Source organism: Hemitrygon akajei, chromosome 3, assembly GCF_048418815.1.
Source record: "Hemitrygon akajei chromosome 3, sHemAka1.3, whole genome shotgun sequence".
NCBI lineage: Eukaryota > Metazoa > Chordata > Chondrichthyes > Myliobatiformes > Dasyatidae > Hemitrygon > Hemitrygon akajei.
Window position 1 is genome coordinate 43,643,572 of NC_133126.1, and position 15,195 is coordinate 43,658,766.

The following is a 15,195-nucleotide window of genomic DNA, read 5'->3' on the forward strand; positions in this document are numbered from 1 at the left end:
TAAATAAGCCCTTAATTGGAAATAACAGAAAAGAGTGTTATTTGATATTTTATATTTATTCTTTAATTGGTCAAATGACATTAATATACCTCCTTCAAAACAGTCTCCTATATATCTAATCCCTTTGTGAAACCAGTTATATAAAAGGGATAAGTTTATTTTGAATTAAAGGTCTCTTTGCTAATAAAGATTTCTTTATCTCATCAACATTTATCTTGTTCCATAAATCAATCAAATGTTTTAGTATAGGAGATTCTTTCTTTTCCCATATCCATTTAGATTCCCATTTATATATAAAATCTTCTGGTATATTTTCTCCTATTTTATCTAATTCTATTCTAATCCATGCCAGTTTATTGTCATCAAAAAAATGATGCAATAAATCTAAGTTGATTTGCTTTGTAATAATTCTTAAAATTTGGTAATTGTAACCCTCCTAGGTCAAATTTCCATGTCAATTTTTCCAACGATGTTTTTGACATCTTACCTTTCCAAAGGAATTTCCTCACGCATTTATTTAACTCTTGAAAAAACGCGGTAATTGTATTGGTAGTGTTTGGAATAAATATTGTAATCTAGGGAATATATTCATTTTTACAGCATTGACTTTACCTATTAATGTTATTGGTAACATCATCCATTTATCAAGATCCTCTTGAATTTTTTTCAATAATGGCAAATAATTTAGTTTATATAAATTCTTTATATCATTATCAACTCTTATACCTAAATACTTTATACCATTTATCGGCCATCTAAATTGAGTTATTAATCGACATTGACTATAATCTCCTTTAGTAAGGGGTAAAATTTCACTTTTCTCCCAATTTATTTTGTACCCTGATATTTTCCCATATTCTTCCAATCTACAAGATAATTTACATAACGAATGCAATGGGTTAGTTAGATAAATCAGAAACCCTGAAACCCATAATATCTGAGTCAGTTCTAATTAATTCAGCTAATGGTTCTATCGCCAACACAAATAAAGCAGGTGATAATGGACAACCTTGTCTAGTTGACCTTGTTAACTGAAATGATGTTGAAATTTGGCCATTTGTCACCACTTTAGCTTTGGGGTTAGTATTTAAGGTTTTAATCCATTTTATAAAAGATACTCCTAATCCATATTTTTCCAATACCTTAAATAAAAAATCCCATTCCAATCTATCAAATGCTTTTTCTGCTTCCAAAGCAACTGCCACACTCATTTCTTCCCTCTTTTGTGCCAAATGAATTATGCTAAGTAACCGAGTTACATTATCTGCCGATTGTCTATTTTTAATAAATCCTGTTTGGTCCATGTGTATTAATTTTGGTAAGTATTTAGATAATCTATTAGATAAAATCTTTGCTATTATTTTATAGTCTGTGTTCAACAAAGAAATAGGTCTATATGATGTTGGCTTTAAAAGATCTGTCCTTTTTTGGCAATACTATTAAAATAGCTGTCAAAAAAGATTCTGGAAGTTTATGCATTCTTTCTGCTTGGTGTTTTAGCTCCATAAAAAGAGGAATTAATAAATCTTTAAACTTTTTGTAAAATTCAGGCGGAAAACCATCTCCTGGAGATTTATTACTCTGAAGTGATCCTAGAGCTGCTTCGACCTCTTTTAATGTAAAAGGCATATCTAATCACTTCTGTTCTTCCGAATTCAATTTTGGGAGAGTTATTTGTGATTAAAAACCTTTCTATCTCAACAGTATCATTTTGTGATTCTGATTGATACAGTTCAGAATAAAAAATTTTTAAAGTTGCATTGATTTCTAAAGGTTTATAAGTAATTTTATTTACACTTGTTCTAATTGCATTTATTGTTTTGGAAGCCTGGTCTGTTTTTAACTGCCAAGCAAGAATCTTGTGTGATCTTTCACCTAGTTCATAATATCTCTGTTTAGTTCTCATAATTGCTTTTTCTGTTCGGTATATCTGAAGTGTATTATATTGTAGCTTCTTATTAACAAGTTGTCTTTGTTTTTCTTCTGTCATATATCTTTGAGATTCTTTTTCTAATTTTGTAATCTGTTTTTCCAATTGATCTATTTCTACCATATATTCCTTCTTAATTTTAGAAGTATAACTTATTATCTGGCCTCTCAAATATGCCTTCATCGCTTCCCATAATATAAATTTATCATCAACTGAATGTGAGTTTGTATCCAAAAAAAACTGGATCTGTTTTTTCATAAAGTCACAAAAATCTTGACGTTTTAATAGTATCGAATTAAATCGCTGTCTGTAAATCGATTCATCCTTGTCCATTATTATCATTGTCATTATCAAGGGGGAATGATCTGACAATATTCTTGCTTTATATTCCATATTTTTCACACTGTCTTGTATATTCGCTTATAGTAGGAAAAAGTCTATCCTTGAATAAGTTTTATGTCTATTTGAATAAAATGAATAATCTCTTTCTCGGGTTAATTCTTCTCCATATATCAATCAAATTTAAATCTGTCATCAATGATAAAGTTAATTTTGCTACTTTTGGTTTTGTAACAACCTTTGTTGACCTATCTAAAACTGGGTCTAGACAAAAGTTAAAGTCTCCACCTATTAATATTTTATCGTGTGCGTCAGCCAAATTCAAAAAAGGCTCTTGTATAAATTTTACATCGTTTTCATCTGGTGCATAAATATTCATAAGAGTCCATAGTTCTGAAAAGATTTGACAATGTATAATTACATATCTTCCCGCAGAATCAATTAATACATTTTGTATTTTAATTGGTAAAGTTTTGTTGACCGAAGTTGCAACTCCCCTCGCTTTTGAATTAAATGAAGCTGCTATAACATTTCCGACCCAGTCTCTCTTTAATTTCTGATGTCCTATCTCTGTTAAATGTGTTTCTTGTATAAAAGCTATATCTATTTTCATTTTCTTAATATATGTTAAAATTCTTTTTCTTTTCACCGGTCCATTAAGCCCATTAACATTAAAACTTTAAAAATTCAGTAAATTAGTCATTATTTTTTACGGGGTTACCCCAGTCTATAATAATACATAATATTTCAACTCTCATAGTACCTTGGGGGAATTATTTTAAAATTCTCCATGTTGCTATGTGTCTTCCCTCCAATCATCCAGGCAAAGAAAGAAAGATAAAAGAAAAGTAGATTATAAAGGGAAAAAAAACAAAAAACCCCCCTGCTAATGTTGTGAATGGGAAAAAAACATTACCCTCCTCCATTGTGCGGGTCATGGCAAACGCCATGATTACACACGTGAATCCTGTAGCGATCGATCCGAAGTTCCCCCAGCTCCCCGTAACATGAAAAAAGTATATAATAAGAGAAGAAAAAATAATATCACTACTCTCGATTAATATTTATCAAATTTTTACCTTTCTCCCCCTGTATCATATAATTAAAAGTATATTTAAATATTCTTCTGTCCTTAATGTCCATCAATTCACTTCACTGTCCCCGTCTTCATCTTTAATCTGTTTCACTTTTAAATCTTTACTGTGTCTAGCGAATATTTGGGAGTTCTTGTGCAAACTCCTCTGCATCTCGATGATCAGTAAAAAATCTTCTTTTTCCGTTATCCAAAAAAATTATCAGTGTTGCCGGGTGGCGCAATATAAATTTATAACCCTTTTCCCATAAAACTTTTTTCACTGGATTAAATTTCTTCTTTGTCTTCAAAAGGTCATAATTTATATCAGGATAGAAAAGAACTGCTTTCCCTTCTATCATCAATGGCTCATTTCTCTTTCTGGCACATAGGGCAGCCGCCTTCAGGATCTTTTCTTTATCTTGATATCTTAAGCATTTTATCAAGATTGGTCGTGGGTTTGGATCAGGTTGAGGTTTTGGTCTGAAGGCTCTGTGGACCCTTTCGATTTCAATCAACTGGGTTCCCTCTTCCATTTCCAAATTTTCCGGGATCCAGTTTTGAAAAAATTTTATTGGATCCTCTTCCTCTATCCCTTCTTTTAAGACCAACAATTTTAATATTATTTCGTCTACTAAAATTTTCACGCACGTCTATTTTTTCCAACGGTCGTTTTCTTTCTGATGTCCAGGCAAGAATATTATCTTCCATTTTATTCACTCTATCCATAGTGTCTCCCGTTATTTCTTCCAGCTTTTTAACTTTCTTGTCCATTTTCTCCTGTTTTTTCACCATTTTATCAAACATAGTCTTCATATTTTTAATATCTTTTATTATTTTTAATGTTTTTAATTCTTTTAATTCATGCATTATTTGTGCCAAAGCTTCTCTTGTGTCTCCGGAATATCTTCCACCTCCAACCTCTTCCTGTTGTTCTTCTTTTACCTCCTCATCTTCATCTGTATGTTCCAGAGAATCCGAATCCACCTCGGGTTCATTTTCACTTCCACTTCCAATCATAGCTGGGATTTGTAGTTCAAATTGCTCATGTTTGCGCATGCCCTTTCCTTCGCGCACGCGCAGTTCCTGTTGTTTCTTCTTGGAGACTGTTGATGTTGCCGCCGATTCCTGTTCTGCATCGCCGGAGGTGAGATGCACTTGAGTCCAAGGCTTCTTCATGGCGGCCGTCCCAGCTTGTACTGTCTTCAAAGTAGTAGTTTTCTTCTTTGTCTGTTTAGGAGGCATATCTAAGGAAAATCCTGAGTAGTTTAGACGTAGCTTTTAGAAAATATTTACTTACTTTTCTTCACTTAAACATTAATTTATTAGTTTTTTACGGGAGAGCTGGATTTCCACGTCTCGATCCTACGTCGTCATGTGACGTCCCCCTGTATATGTTTATGAAGCCACCAAGACAGCCTGGTTCACATCCCAGTTACAGGATCCCTGTAACTGACATTGGACCACTCTCAGTTTCTCACTCCTTCCCCCAATAGGACGTCTTTTGTAATGCGCCTTGTCCTTGTGGTGCAGGCAGCCCACTTCACGACCTGAAGTATTTCATAAAGAGCCTTTCCAAACAATCAAAAAGCTCTTTCTTGGTCTCTTGAGCTTGCAGTAGATCCCTGCATGGAACTCTTTCAAACCAAGTTGTGGGAATTGCATCTAAGCCATGGGATCCGGTGTTTGTTGAAGGCTTTCTACCATGGGGCTGCATTATTTTTCACTTTCAGTAAACCTTCCATTATGCAATGAAAACCTATTGCAGTCAAATCTTGGTGCATTACAGGAGATGGTAATCCAATTTTAAAACTAACTTATTGAATGCAGTCCTGCAATAAATCTTTGTAGGCAAATAATTTGAAGTATATTTTAAAGAACAAATGCCCCCCAAACTGTAGTATATATAAAATAAGTCCTAAGTGCACCATAGTATATGACATTTTTGAATTTCATTTAGAGAACATGTTTTCCGGCTCATTTTTGAAGCTATTTTATTCATCTCTGAACAAGAAAGATAAGAGTTGGCACACTGTTTGACATTGAAGCCCAAGTGTCAATCCTATGCTTTTCGACAAGTCTATTGAATTCAAAGCAGTCATTGATTTCTTCCCCGGACCTTTGCCCCAGCTATTGTTCTATCCCACACGGAATAAAACTGCTACCCAAGATATGATTGTCCAAATTATCATAAGTGTATGAGTGGGTCTGAAATTTGAATCATTTTCACTCAGTAGTGTAATTACAATTGATGCGTTTGTCTGGAGGTGCAAGAGACTGCAGATGCAGGAATCTGGAGCAACAAACAAGTGAGAGGAACTCAGCAAGTTGGGTTGGTCACTTTCATATGTACTATATGTACTTTCATGACGTGTGATAACATAATTGAAAATCAGACTATAAAATAGGAATGGTAGGCCTTGCATTCCATTCTGCCTGATGCACCTTTCAGTAGAATCTGGGCTGATAATTACACCAATTTCATCTTCCACTCATCCTGTACCATTTCCCTTGATTATACTTGTGTTCTTGCATGTATTAATCAGAGGGTTGAAATGCACTTTGATTTCAAACTTTGACAACAGTACAACTGAGAAATGACATTATCTGGAATTTGAAATTTGATTGAACTTCACAAAATTGTTCAGCTATGTCCATTATATATATTTTTTACAGCTACCTGACAAATCCATAGCAAGCTTAGTAAAGTTCTATTACTCATGGAAGAAGACACGAACAAAGACTAGTGTAATGGATCGTCATGCTCGCAAGCAAATGAAAAGGGATAAAGAAGGAAGGTAATTAAATGTTACAGCAGCCTTTTCCTATTATTCTGATGCAATTTTATAGTAAACTTTATAAAACTTGATTTTTGAGTATACTTCAGGTTAGATATTTTGTGGTTATTTTCACATGTTTGGTTTTCTTTCAACATTTTCAATTGTTTTAAATTTCAGTCCTTGCCTTTATGAATTTTAGTACAATTTTCCTGAATATTGTGAATTTTAGCAAGATTTCACTTCCCAGCATAAATTAAAGTTGAAATTTCTTATTATGCTGACTGATGTAAGCAGTTTCACACAAAACTTCACTAGAACATTAAAGATGGTAAATATGTGAAAACAAATACTGATGTCATCTGATTATTGTGCCAATCTGATATGTTCATGATACAATGTTATTTTATCAGTTCACAAAATAAGTCAAATTCGTTTTTGATTTTGTGTGTAATCAATCTTCTGGGGCATCAAGTTGTGAATCATTTGCTCAGCTATCTTATAGCTATGACCAGCCTGCAGCAGCTTCTATAACATCAGCATACTGTATCCGTACACTGGAGCTGCTTCCAGTATTATTTTCCAATGCACTAATCAATTATCTGAATGCTGGGGAAATTAAGCCCAGATTTTCACGCTCGGACTTTTGGTGCTTCAGATTTTTGCTGCCGATGCTCCACTGAGATCCTCATCAGTCAGATACAACTGCTTCCTTAGCTCGCAGGATGATTTAGTTGTGCCAAAAGTATTGATTTAATTTCATTTAACGTTAGTGAGTTAGTAAATTTAGAGTGAACTCCCACTCATGCAAGCAAAGCTGAATGTAGTGTGGTCTACTGTGAGACAGTTTGTTATTTGTAAAAGTGTTACGTGCAGTTTATCTTTTTGGGGGATTGTATGATTCTGGTAAATATTGTCATTGAATGTTGAATTGCCAAGTTTTGTTGAATTCTATGACATAACCAAATCGGGTTTTCTTCTACAGTGGTGATGAAATTGAAGAATCTAATGTAAATACAAGCAGTGTTGTTGATAGTGAAATTGATCCAAACAAAGAGGCAAAGAAAGAGGTAAGCTGACTTTCTCTTTCTGATCAACTGTGCAGTTTGTATTTCTTTGTCAGTATCCCACCAGGTTTTATTTCAGTAGAAATTTTAAGTTATGGTCGTGGCTGGAAAAAGACAAATTTTAATAAATAACCTCAAATACTGCAAGATCATTTTGATTAGAACCGTTTTGTTCGAGGTACTCCCTAAATTTAAATTTAGATATCAAAGTAAATTTAAAAACAACAGCGGCATTTCAAAATTTTGACAATTATCATTCAATCAAATGATTCTGACTCAATTGGAAAGCTGTCACACAGATGCCATCCAATGCAAATATGTAGCTTTGGTTAAGCACAAAAGCAGAAGTCTAAATTGTACTTATTTCAGCTGCAGGGTTAAACCTATGAAAATTAAACATGTAGCTGAAATAAAAAATCAGTGATTTTGAACCACATTAATAATATGGAGATTCCTTCAAACACCTTGAAAAGCTTATAAATTTGTTCTTTATCCCATACCTCATTTTATTCTTCCAAATAATTCCACACTTATCTAGGGATTTGGTCCAAATATTCCTTTTTGTTAGGATTGCACTAAACATAAGCTCTGAATGTATTTGGAGGAACAATTTAGACTTGGATTTTTCAATTTTAACTGATTTTTTTAAGAAAAGACTTTCAGGGTTCCATTTGAAAATATCAGCATTTTGCCTGTGTGTTTATATAAAAAAAAACTAATGTAGCTATAATGTAGAGTTACATCTTGCTTTTATCAAGCTACAGGCAGCTTTCTAAATGTGTATATAAACTATTGATCAAATGTAGTCATATGTATTTAAGACCATAAGATATAGGAGCAGATTTAGGCCATTTGGCCCATTGAGTCTGCTCTCCCATTTCATCATGGCTTATCCATTTTTCCTTTCAGCCTCGCTCCTGCTTCTCCCTGTATCTCTTCATGCCTGGACCAATCTAGAATATGTCAATATCTGCCTTAAATATACTTAAAGATTTGGTCTCCACGGCTGACTGTAGCAAAGAATTCCACAGATTCATCACACTCTGGCTAAAGAAATTCCTCCTTGTCTCCTTTCAAAACGGACACCCCTCTATTCTGAGGCTTTGTCCTCACGGTCTTAGACTCTCCCACCATAGGAAACATCCTCTCCACATCCACTCTATCAAGGCCTTTCACCATTTGATGGGGACCAATGGGGTCATCCCTCGTTCTTCTGAATTCCAGTGAATACAGGTCCAGAGCCATCAGGCACTCTTCATAACCTTTTCAATCCTGGAATCATTGTCGTAAACCTCCTTTGAACCATCTCCAGCTTCAGCACATCCTTTCTAAGGTGAGGGACCCAAATCTGCTCACAATACTCCAAGTAAAGTTTCATCATTACATCCTTGCTTTTATATTCTAGTCCTCTTGAAATGAATGCTAACATTGCAATTGTCTTCCTCATAGACTCAACCTGCAAATTAATCTTTAGGGAATCCCACACAAGGTCTCCCAAGCCCCTTCACGTCTCAGTTTTTTGTATTTTCTCTCCATTTATAAGTCAAGCCTTTCATTTTTTTTCTAAGAAAGTGCATGACCATACACTTCCCAACACTGTATTCCATCTGCCACTTCTTTGCTCATTCTCTTAATCTAAGTCCTTCTACAGCCTCTCTATGTCCTCAAAACTACCCGCCCCTAGACATATCTTCATGTCGTCTGCAAACTTTGCAAAAAAAGCCATCAATTACATCATCCAAATCATTGACATATTATAGCGGTGTGCTACACGCAGCGCTGAAATAACGACACGGAGTCGGTGAGCTGCAGTTGCAAAAAGAGATTTATTCAACCTTCGCGGCCTCGCTTTAAAGCCTTCCTGATCCCGCCCTCCCCGGGCGGGAATGCTGTAGGGGGCGCATATTCACAGTCCTGTCCCGCGCGCGGGCTTTTCCCCCTTGCTGGTGAAGCAAGCTTGGCGCCCTCTTTGGGACCGGCCTCAATGCTGGTGCGCGCCGCTTTGTGAGCCGGTTTGAGTGCGCTGGGAAGTGGGTCGCCACATAACCCCCCCCCCTCAGAACCGGCGATACACCCCCCAATGACCACAGTCTGGGTCAGACTCTGTTTGGGAGGTCTGCCGCGGTGCCGGAATCTCGACCGGCTGCACCAAGTCCACATGGGCTGGTTTGAGTCGGTCCACCGTGAAAACCTCCTCTTTCCCCCCAATGTCCAGCACGAATGTGGACCCGTTGTTTCTGATCACCGTAAACGGCCCCTCGTAGGACCTCTGTAACATTGCCCGATGTCTGCCTCGTCGTGCAAAAACGAACTTACGGTTTCACAGGTCTTTGGGTACACAGGTCGGGTTCTGCCCATGCTGTGAAGTGGGTTATGGGGGCCAGGTTACCGAGCCTCTCGTGTAGTCTGCCCAGGACTGCTGCGGGTTCTTCTTCTTGCCCCCTTGGGGCTGGTATGAACTCTCCTGGGACGACCAGGGGTGCGCCGTACACCAACTCGGCCGACGAGGTGTGCAGATCTTCTTTGGGTGTCGTGCGGATTCCGAGCAGGACCCAGGGAGCTCGTCCGCCCAGTTAGGCCCTTTGAGGCGGGCCATGAGAGCCGACTTCAGGTGACGGTGGAAACGCTCCACCAGTCCATTTGACTGTGGGTGGTAGGCAGTTGTGTGGTGCAGCTGTGTCCCCAAAAGGCTGGCCATGGCTGACCACAGGCTGGAGGTGAACTGGGCGCCTCTGTCGGAGGTAATGTGGGCCGGTACACCAAAGCGAGATACCCAGGTGGCAATCACGGCCCGAACGCAAGATTCAGAGGTAGTGTCGGCGAGCGGGACCGCTTCTGGCCATCTTGTGAACCGGTCCACGATAGTCAGGAGGTGCCGCGCTCCTCGCGACACTGGCAGGGGACCCACGATATCCACGTGAATGTGGTCGAAACGCCGGAGGGTGGGGTGGAACTGCTGCGCCAGAGCTTTGGTGTGCCGCTGCACCTTGGCTGTTTGGCAGTGCATACACGTTCTGGCCCATTCACTGACCTGCTTGCGGAGTCCGTGCCAAACGAACCTGTTGGCCACCATCCGACGGTTGTCCTGATGGAGGGGTGCGCTAAGTTGTGAATGGAGTTGAAAACGTGCCACCGCCAGGCTGCCGGAACGATGGGGCGGGTTTGGCCGGTGGTGACGTCACAGAGTAGGGTCCTCTCACCTTGGCCTACGGGAAGGTCCTGGAGCTGCAAACCAGAGACTGTAGTTCTGTAACTTGGGATCTCCTCGTCTGCCTGCTGCGCCTCCGCCAGCGCTTCATAGTCTACCCCCTGGGACAGGGCTTGGATGTTAGGGCGGGAGAGGGCGTCCGCCACGACATTGTCCTTACCTGAGACATGCCGGACATCCGTCGTGTATTCGGAGATGTAGGACAGATGTCGCTGCTGGCAGGACAACCAGGGGTCGGATGCTTTCGTGAACACAAAGGTAAGAGGTTTGTGGTCCGTGAACGCGGTGAAAGGCCTACCTTCTAAGAAGTACCTGAAATGCCGGATTGCCAGATATAGCGCCAACGGTTCCCGGTCGAAAGCACTGTATTTGAGCTTGAGTGGTCGTAGGTGTTTGCTGAAAAACGCCAGGGGTTGCCAGCGACCCTTGATGAGTTGTTCCAGCACTCCACTGACTGCCGTGTTAGATGCGTCCACTGTGAGGGCGGTAGGGACGTCTGTTCTGGGGTGCACTAGCATTGCGGCGTTTGCTAAGGCTTCTTTGGTTTTAATGAAAGCGGCGGCGGACTCCTCGTCCCAGGTAATGTCCTTGTCCTTACCCGACATCAGGGCGAACAGGGGGCGCATGATTTGGGCAGCTGAAGGGAGGAAGCGGTGGTAGAAATTCACCATACCCACAAATTGCCTTTGATTGTGTTGGGTCGGGGAAAATGGCGGACCGCGTCTACCTTGGCGGGCAGAGGGGTTGCCCCGTCTTTAGTAATCCTGTGGCCCAGGAAGTCGATGGCGTCGAGCCTGAACTGGCATTTGGCCGGGTTGATTGTCAGGCCGTATTCACTCAGTCGGGCATAGAGTTAACGGAGGTGAGACAGATGCTCCTGATGACTGCTGCGGCTATGAGGATGTCGTCCAAATAGATGAAAGCGAAGTCCAGGTCGCGTCCCACCGCATCCTTTAACCGCTGAAACGTCTGTGCGGCATTCTTTAGGCCGAACGGCATGCGGAAGAACTCGAAAGGGGTGATGAGTGCCGTTTTGGGGACGTCATCCGGGTGCATCGGGATTTGATGGTATCCCCGGACGAGGTCTACCTTGGAGAAGATCCGTGCGCCGTGCAGGTTTGCTGCAAAGTCCTGAATGTGCGGCACAGGGTAGTGGTCCAGTGTTGTAGCCTCGTTCAGCCTGCGGTAGTTGCCGCATGGTCTCCAGCCCCCTGTTGCTTTGGGCACCATGTGCAGGGGGGAGGCCCATGAGATGTCGGACCGCCGTATGATCCCTAATTCTTCCATCCTCTTGAACTCCTCCTTCGCCAGTCGGAGCTTGTCCGGGGGAAGCCTTCGAGCACGGGTGTGGGGGGTGGTCCTTGTGTCGAGATGTGGTGCTGTACGCCGTGTCTGGGCATGGCTGCCATGAACTGCGGTGCCAGAACCGATGGGAAATCCGCCAGGACTCTGGTGAAGTCGTTGTCGGACAGCGTGATGGAGTCTAGGTGTGGGGCCGGCAACTGGGCTTCACCCAGGGAGAACGTTTGAAAGGTCTCGGCGTGGACCAGTCTCTTCCTTGGCAGGTCGACCAATAGGCTGTGAGCCCGCAAAAAATCCACTCCCAGGAGTGGTTGGGCTACGGCAGCCAGTGTGAAGTCCCACGTGAACCGGCTGGAGCCGAACTGTAGCCGCACCGTACGGGTGCCGTAGGTCCTTACTGTGCTGCTGTTTGCGGCCCTCAGGGTGGGACCCGGTTCTCTGTTGCGGGTGTCGTAACTCGTCGGAGGTAAGACGCTGATCTCGGCTCCGGTGTCGACCAAAAAGCGGCGTCCCGACCACTTGTCCCAGACATACAGGAGGCTATCCCGATGGCCAGCCGCCGTAGCCATCAGCGGCAGCTGGCCCTGGCATTTCCCGGGAACTTGCAGGGCAGGCGACAGTGGCGGGCTTCTGCGCCCCACTGCTGGTGGTAGAAACACCATTGTTCGTTGGTCTCCTCACCCCTGCCTCTGGGGTTAGCGGGCTCTGCGGCCGGCCTGGTCTGGTTTGCTGCTGGGAGCGTGGCCTGGTGATCTGTGCGACGGACGCCCCACTCTCCTTGGCTTTCCACAGCACGTCCGCCCTGGCCACCACCTTCCGGGGGTCGCTGAAATCCGCGTCGGACAGCAGCAGGCGTATGTCCTCGGGCAGCTGCTCCAGGAATGCCTGCTCAAACATGAGGCAGGGCTTGTGACCTCCAGCCAGGGAGAGCATCTCGTTCATCAAAGCCGACGGCGGCTTGTCTCCCAAACCATCCAGGTGCAGTAAGCGGGCAGCTTGCTCGTGCCGTGAGAGTCTGAAAGTCCTTATGAGCAAGGCTTTGAATTCTGTGTATTTGCCGTCCTCTGGGGGCGACTGTATGAACTCCTCAACCTGGGCGGCTGTCTCCTGGTCGAGGGAGCTCACCACATAGTAGTAACGTGTGGCATCCGAGGTTATCTGCCGAATGCGGAATTGGGCTTCTGCTTTCTGGAACTGTAGGTGAGGTTGCAGCGTCCAGAATCTTGGCAGTTTTAACGAAACTGCATGAATAGATGCAGCGTTGTTCATCTTCGGCCCAAATATTGTTTGGGCCGTCGGGGTCACCAATTGTAGCAGTGTACTACACGCGGCACTGAAATAACGGCACGGAGTCGGTGAGCTGCAGTTGCAAAAAGAGATTTATTCAAACTTCGCGGCCTCGCTTTAAAGCCTTCCTGATCCTGCCCTCCCCGGGCGGGAATGCTGTAGGGGGCACATATTCACAGTCCCGTCCCGCGCGCGGGCTTTTCCCCTTGCTGGTGAAGCAGGCTTGGCGCCCTTTTTGCGACCAGCCTCAATGCCAGAGCGTGCCGCTTTGTGAGCCAGTTCGAGTGCGCTGGGAAGTGGATCGCCACAATATAACGTAAAAAGAATGTGAATGGGAATAAGTTAGCTGCCAGTGATTTAGATTTTGGAATAGATGGCTTTGTTGCCAATTTGGCAGATGATACAAAAATTGGTGGAGGGCCAGGTAGTGTTGAGGAAACAGGCTGAAGGAGGATTTGGATAGATTAGAAGAATATGCAAGGAAGCAGCAAATGAAATACAATGTTGGAAAATGCATGGTTATGCACATTTGCAGAAGAAATAGATATGCAGACTATTTTCTAAACCCGGAGTCAGTGGTGAGGAAGGCAAATGCAATGTTAGCATTCATTTCAAGAGATCTGTTATACAAGAGCAGGGATGTGATGTTGAGGCTTTATAAGGTACTGGTGAGGCCTCACCTTGAGTATTGTGAACAGTTTTGGGCTCCTCATCTAATAAAAGATGTGCTGCCATTGGAGAGTGTTTAGAGTAGATTCACAAGGATGATTCAGGAATGAGAGTGTTTATCATACCAGGAACATTTGACTCTTGGTCTGTACTCACTGGAATTTAGAAGGATGAAGGGGAATTTCATTGAAATCTTTTGAATATTTAAAGACTTGGTAGAATGGGAAGGGATGTTTCCCATGATGAGGGGTGTCAAGGATGAGCGGGCACAGCCTCAAGATAGAGGGGCAACAATTTAAAACAGATTGGGAGAATTTTTTTTTAACCAGAGGGTGATGAATTTGTCATCACAGGCAGCTGTAGAGGCCAGGTCATTGGGTGTATTTTAAGGCAGACATTGATGGGCTTTTTTTTTTTGGACATGGCTCAAAGGTTACGGGGAGAAGCCTGGCTAGTGGGACTGAGGAGGGGATAAAAAGATCAGCCATGATTGATTGGTGGAGCAGACTCGATGGGACAAATGGCATAATTCTGTTCCTGTGTCTATGGTACACCATCTGGTCCAGTTGACTTATCCACCTTCAGCCCTTTCAGTTTTCCAAGAACTCTCTGTCTAGTTCTGGTAAACACCTGGAACTTCCATTATGCTGCTAATGTCTTCCACAGTGAAGACCGATGCAAAATACTTATTCTGTTTGTATGCTATTTCGATGTCCCCCATTACTACCTCTCCAGCATCTTTTTCCAGTGGTCCGATATCCACTCTTGCCTCGCTTTTACACTTTATGTATCTGAAGAAACTCCTGGTATCCTCTTTAATATTATTGGCTAGTTTACTTTAGTATTTCATTTTAACCTGCTTAATGACTTCAGCTACCTTCTATTGATTTTTAAAAGCTTCCCAGTCCTCTTACTTACCATTAAGCAATGCTGTATTGGGCTTTTATGCTGGCTTTGACTTGTTAGCCACAGTTATTTACTAGGATGTTACCTGGGTTTCAGCACTTAAGTTACAGAGAAAGGTTGAACAAGTTAGGTCTCTATTCATTGGAGCGTAGAAGGTTGAGGGGGGATTTGATCGAGGTATTTAAAATTTTGAGAGGGATAGATAGAGTTGACGTGAATAGGCTGTTTCCATTGAGAGTAGGGGAGATTCAAACGAGAGGACATGATTTGAGAGTTAGGGGGCAAAAGTTTAAGGGAAACACAAGGGGGTATTTCTTTACTCAGAGAGTGATAGCTGTGTGGAATGAGCTTCCTGTAAAGTAGTAGAGGCTAGTTCAGTTGTGTCATTTAAGGTAAAATTGGATAGGTATATGGACAGGAAAGGAGTGGAGGGTTATGTGCTGAGTGCGGGTAGGTGGGACTAGGTGAGATTAAGAGTTCAGCACGGACTAGGAGGGCTGGAATGGCCTGTTTCCGTGCTGTGATTGTTATATGGTTATATGGTTGTGTCATCTTGCCTTTAGAATACTACTTCCTCTTTGGGATATACAAACCCCATTTCCAGAAAAGTTGGGCTATTTTCCAAAATGTAATAAAAA

General features: G+C 42.1%; 1 protein-coding gene across 2 annotated transcripts in view; it reads left to right on the forward strand.

The window, feature by feature from the left end:
* The window catches only part of rcor1 (REST corepressor 1), a 119,512-nt gene that overhangs the window by 70,218 nt on the left and 34,099 nt on the right, over positions 1 to 15,195 (forward strand). For both annotated transcript variants that reach the window (XM_073039712.1, XM_073039711.1), the window contains exons 6-7: positions 6,018 to 6,139; positions 7,104 to 7,188. In XM_073039712.1, coding sequence (XP_072895813.1) covers positions 6,018 to 6,139; positions 7,104 to 7,188 — 207 coding nt within the window. The remainder of the gene's footprint in view (positions 1 to 6,017; positions 6,140 to 7,103; positions 7,189 to 15,195) is intronic.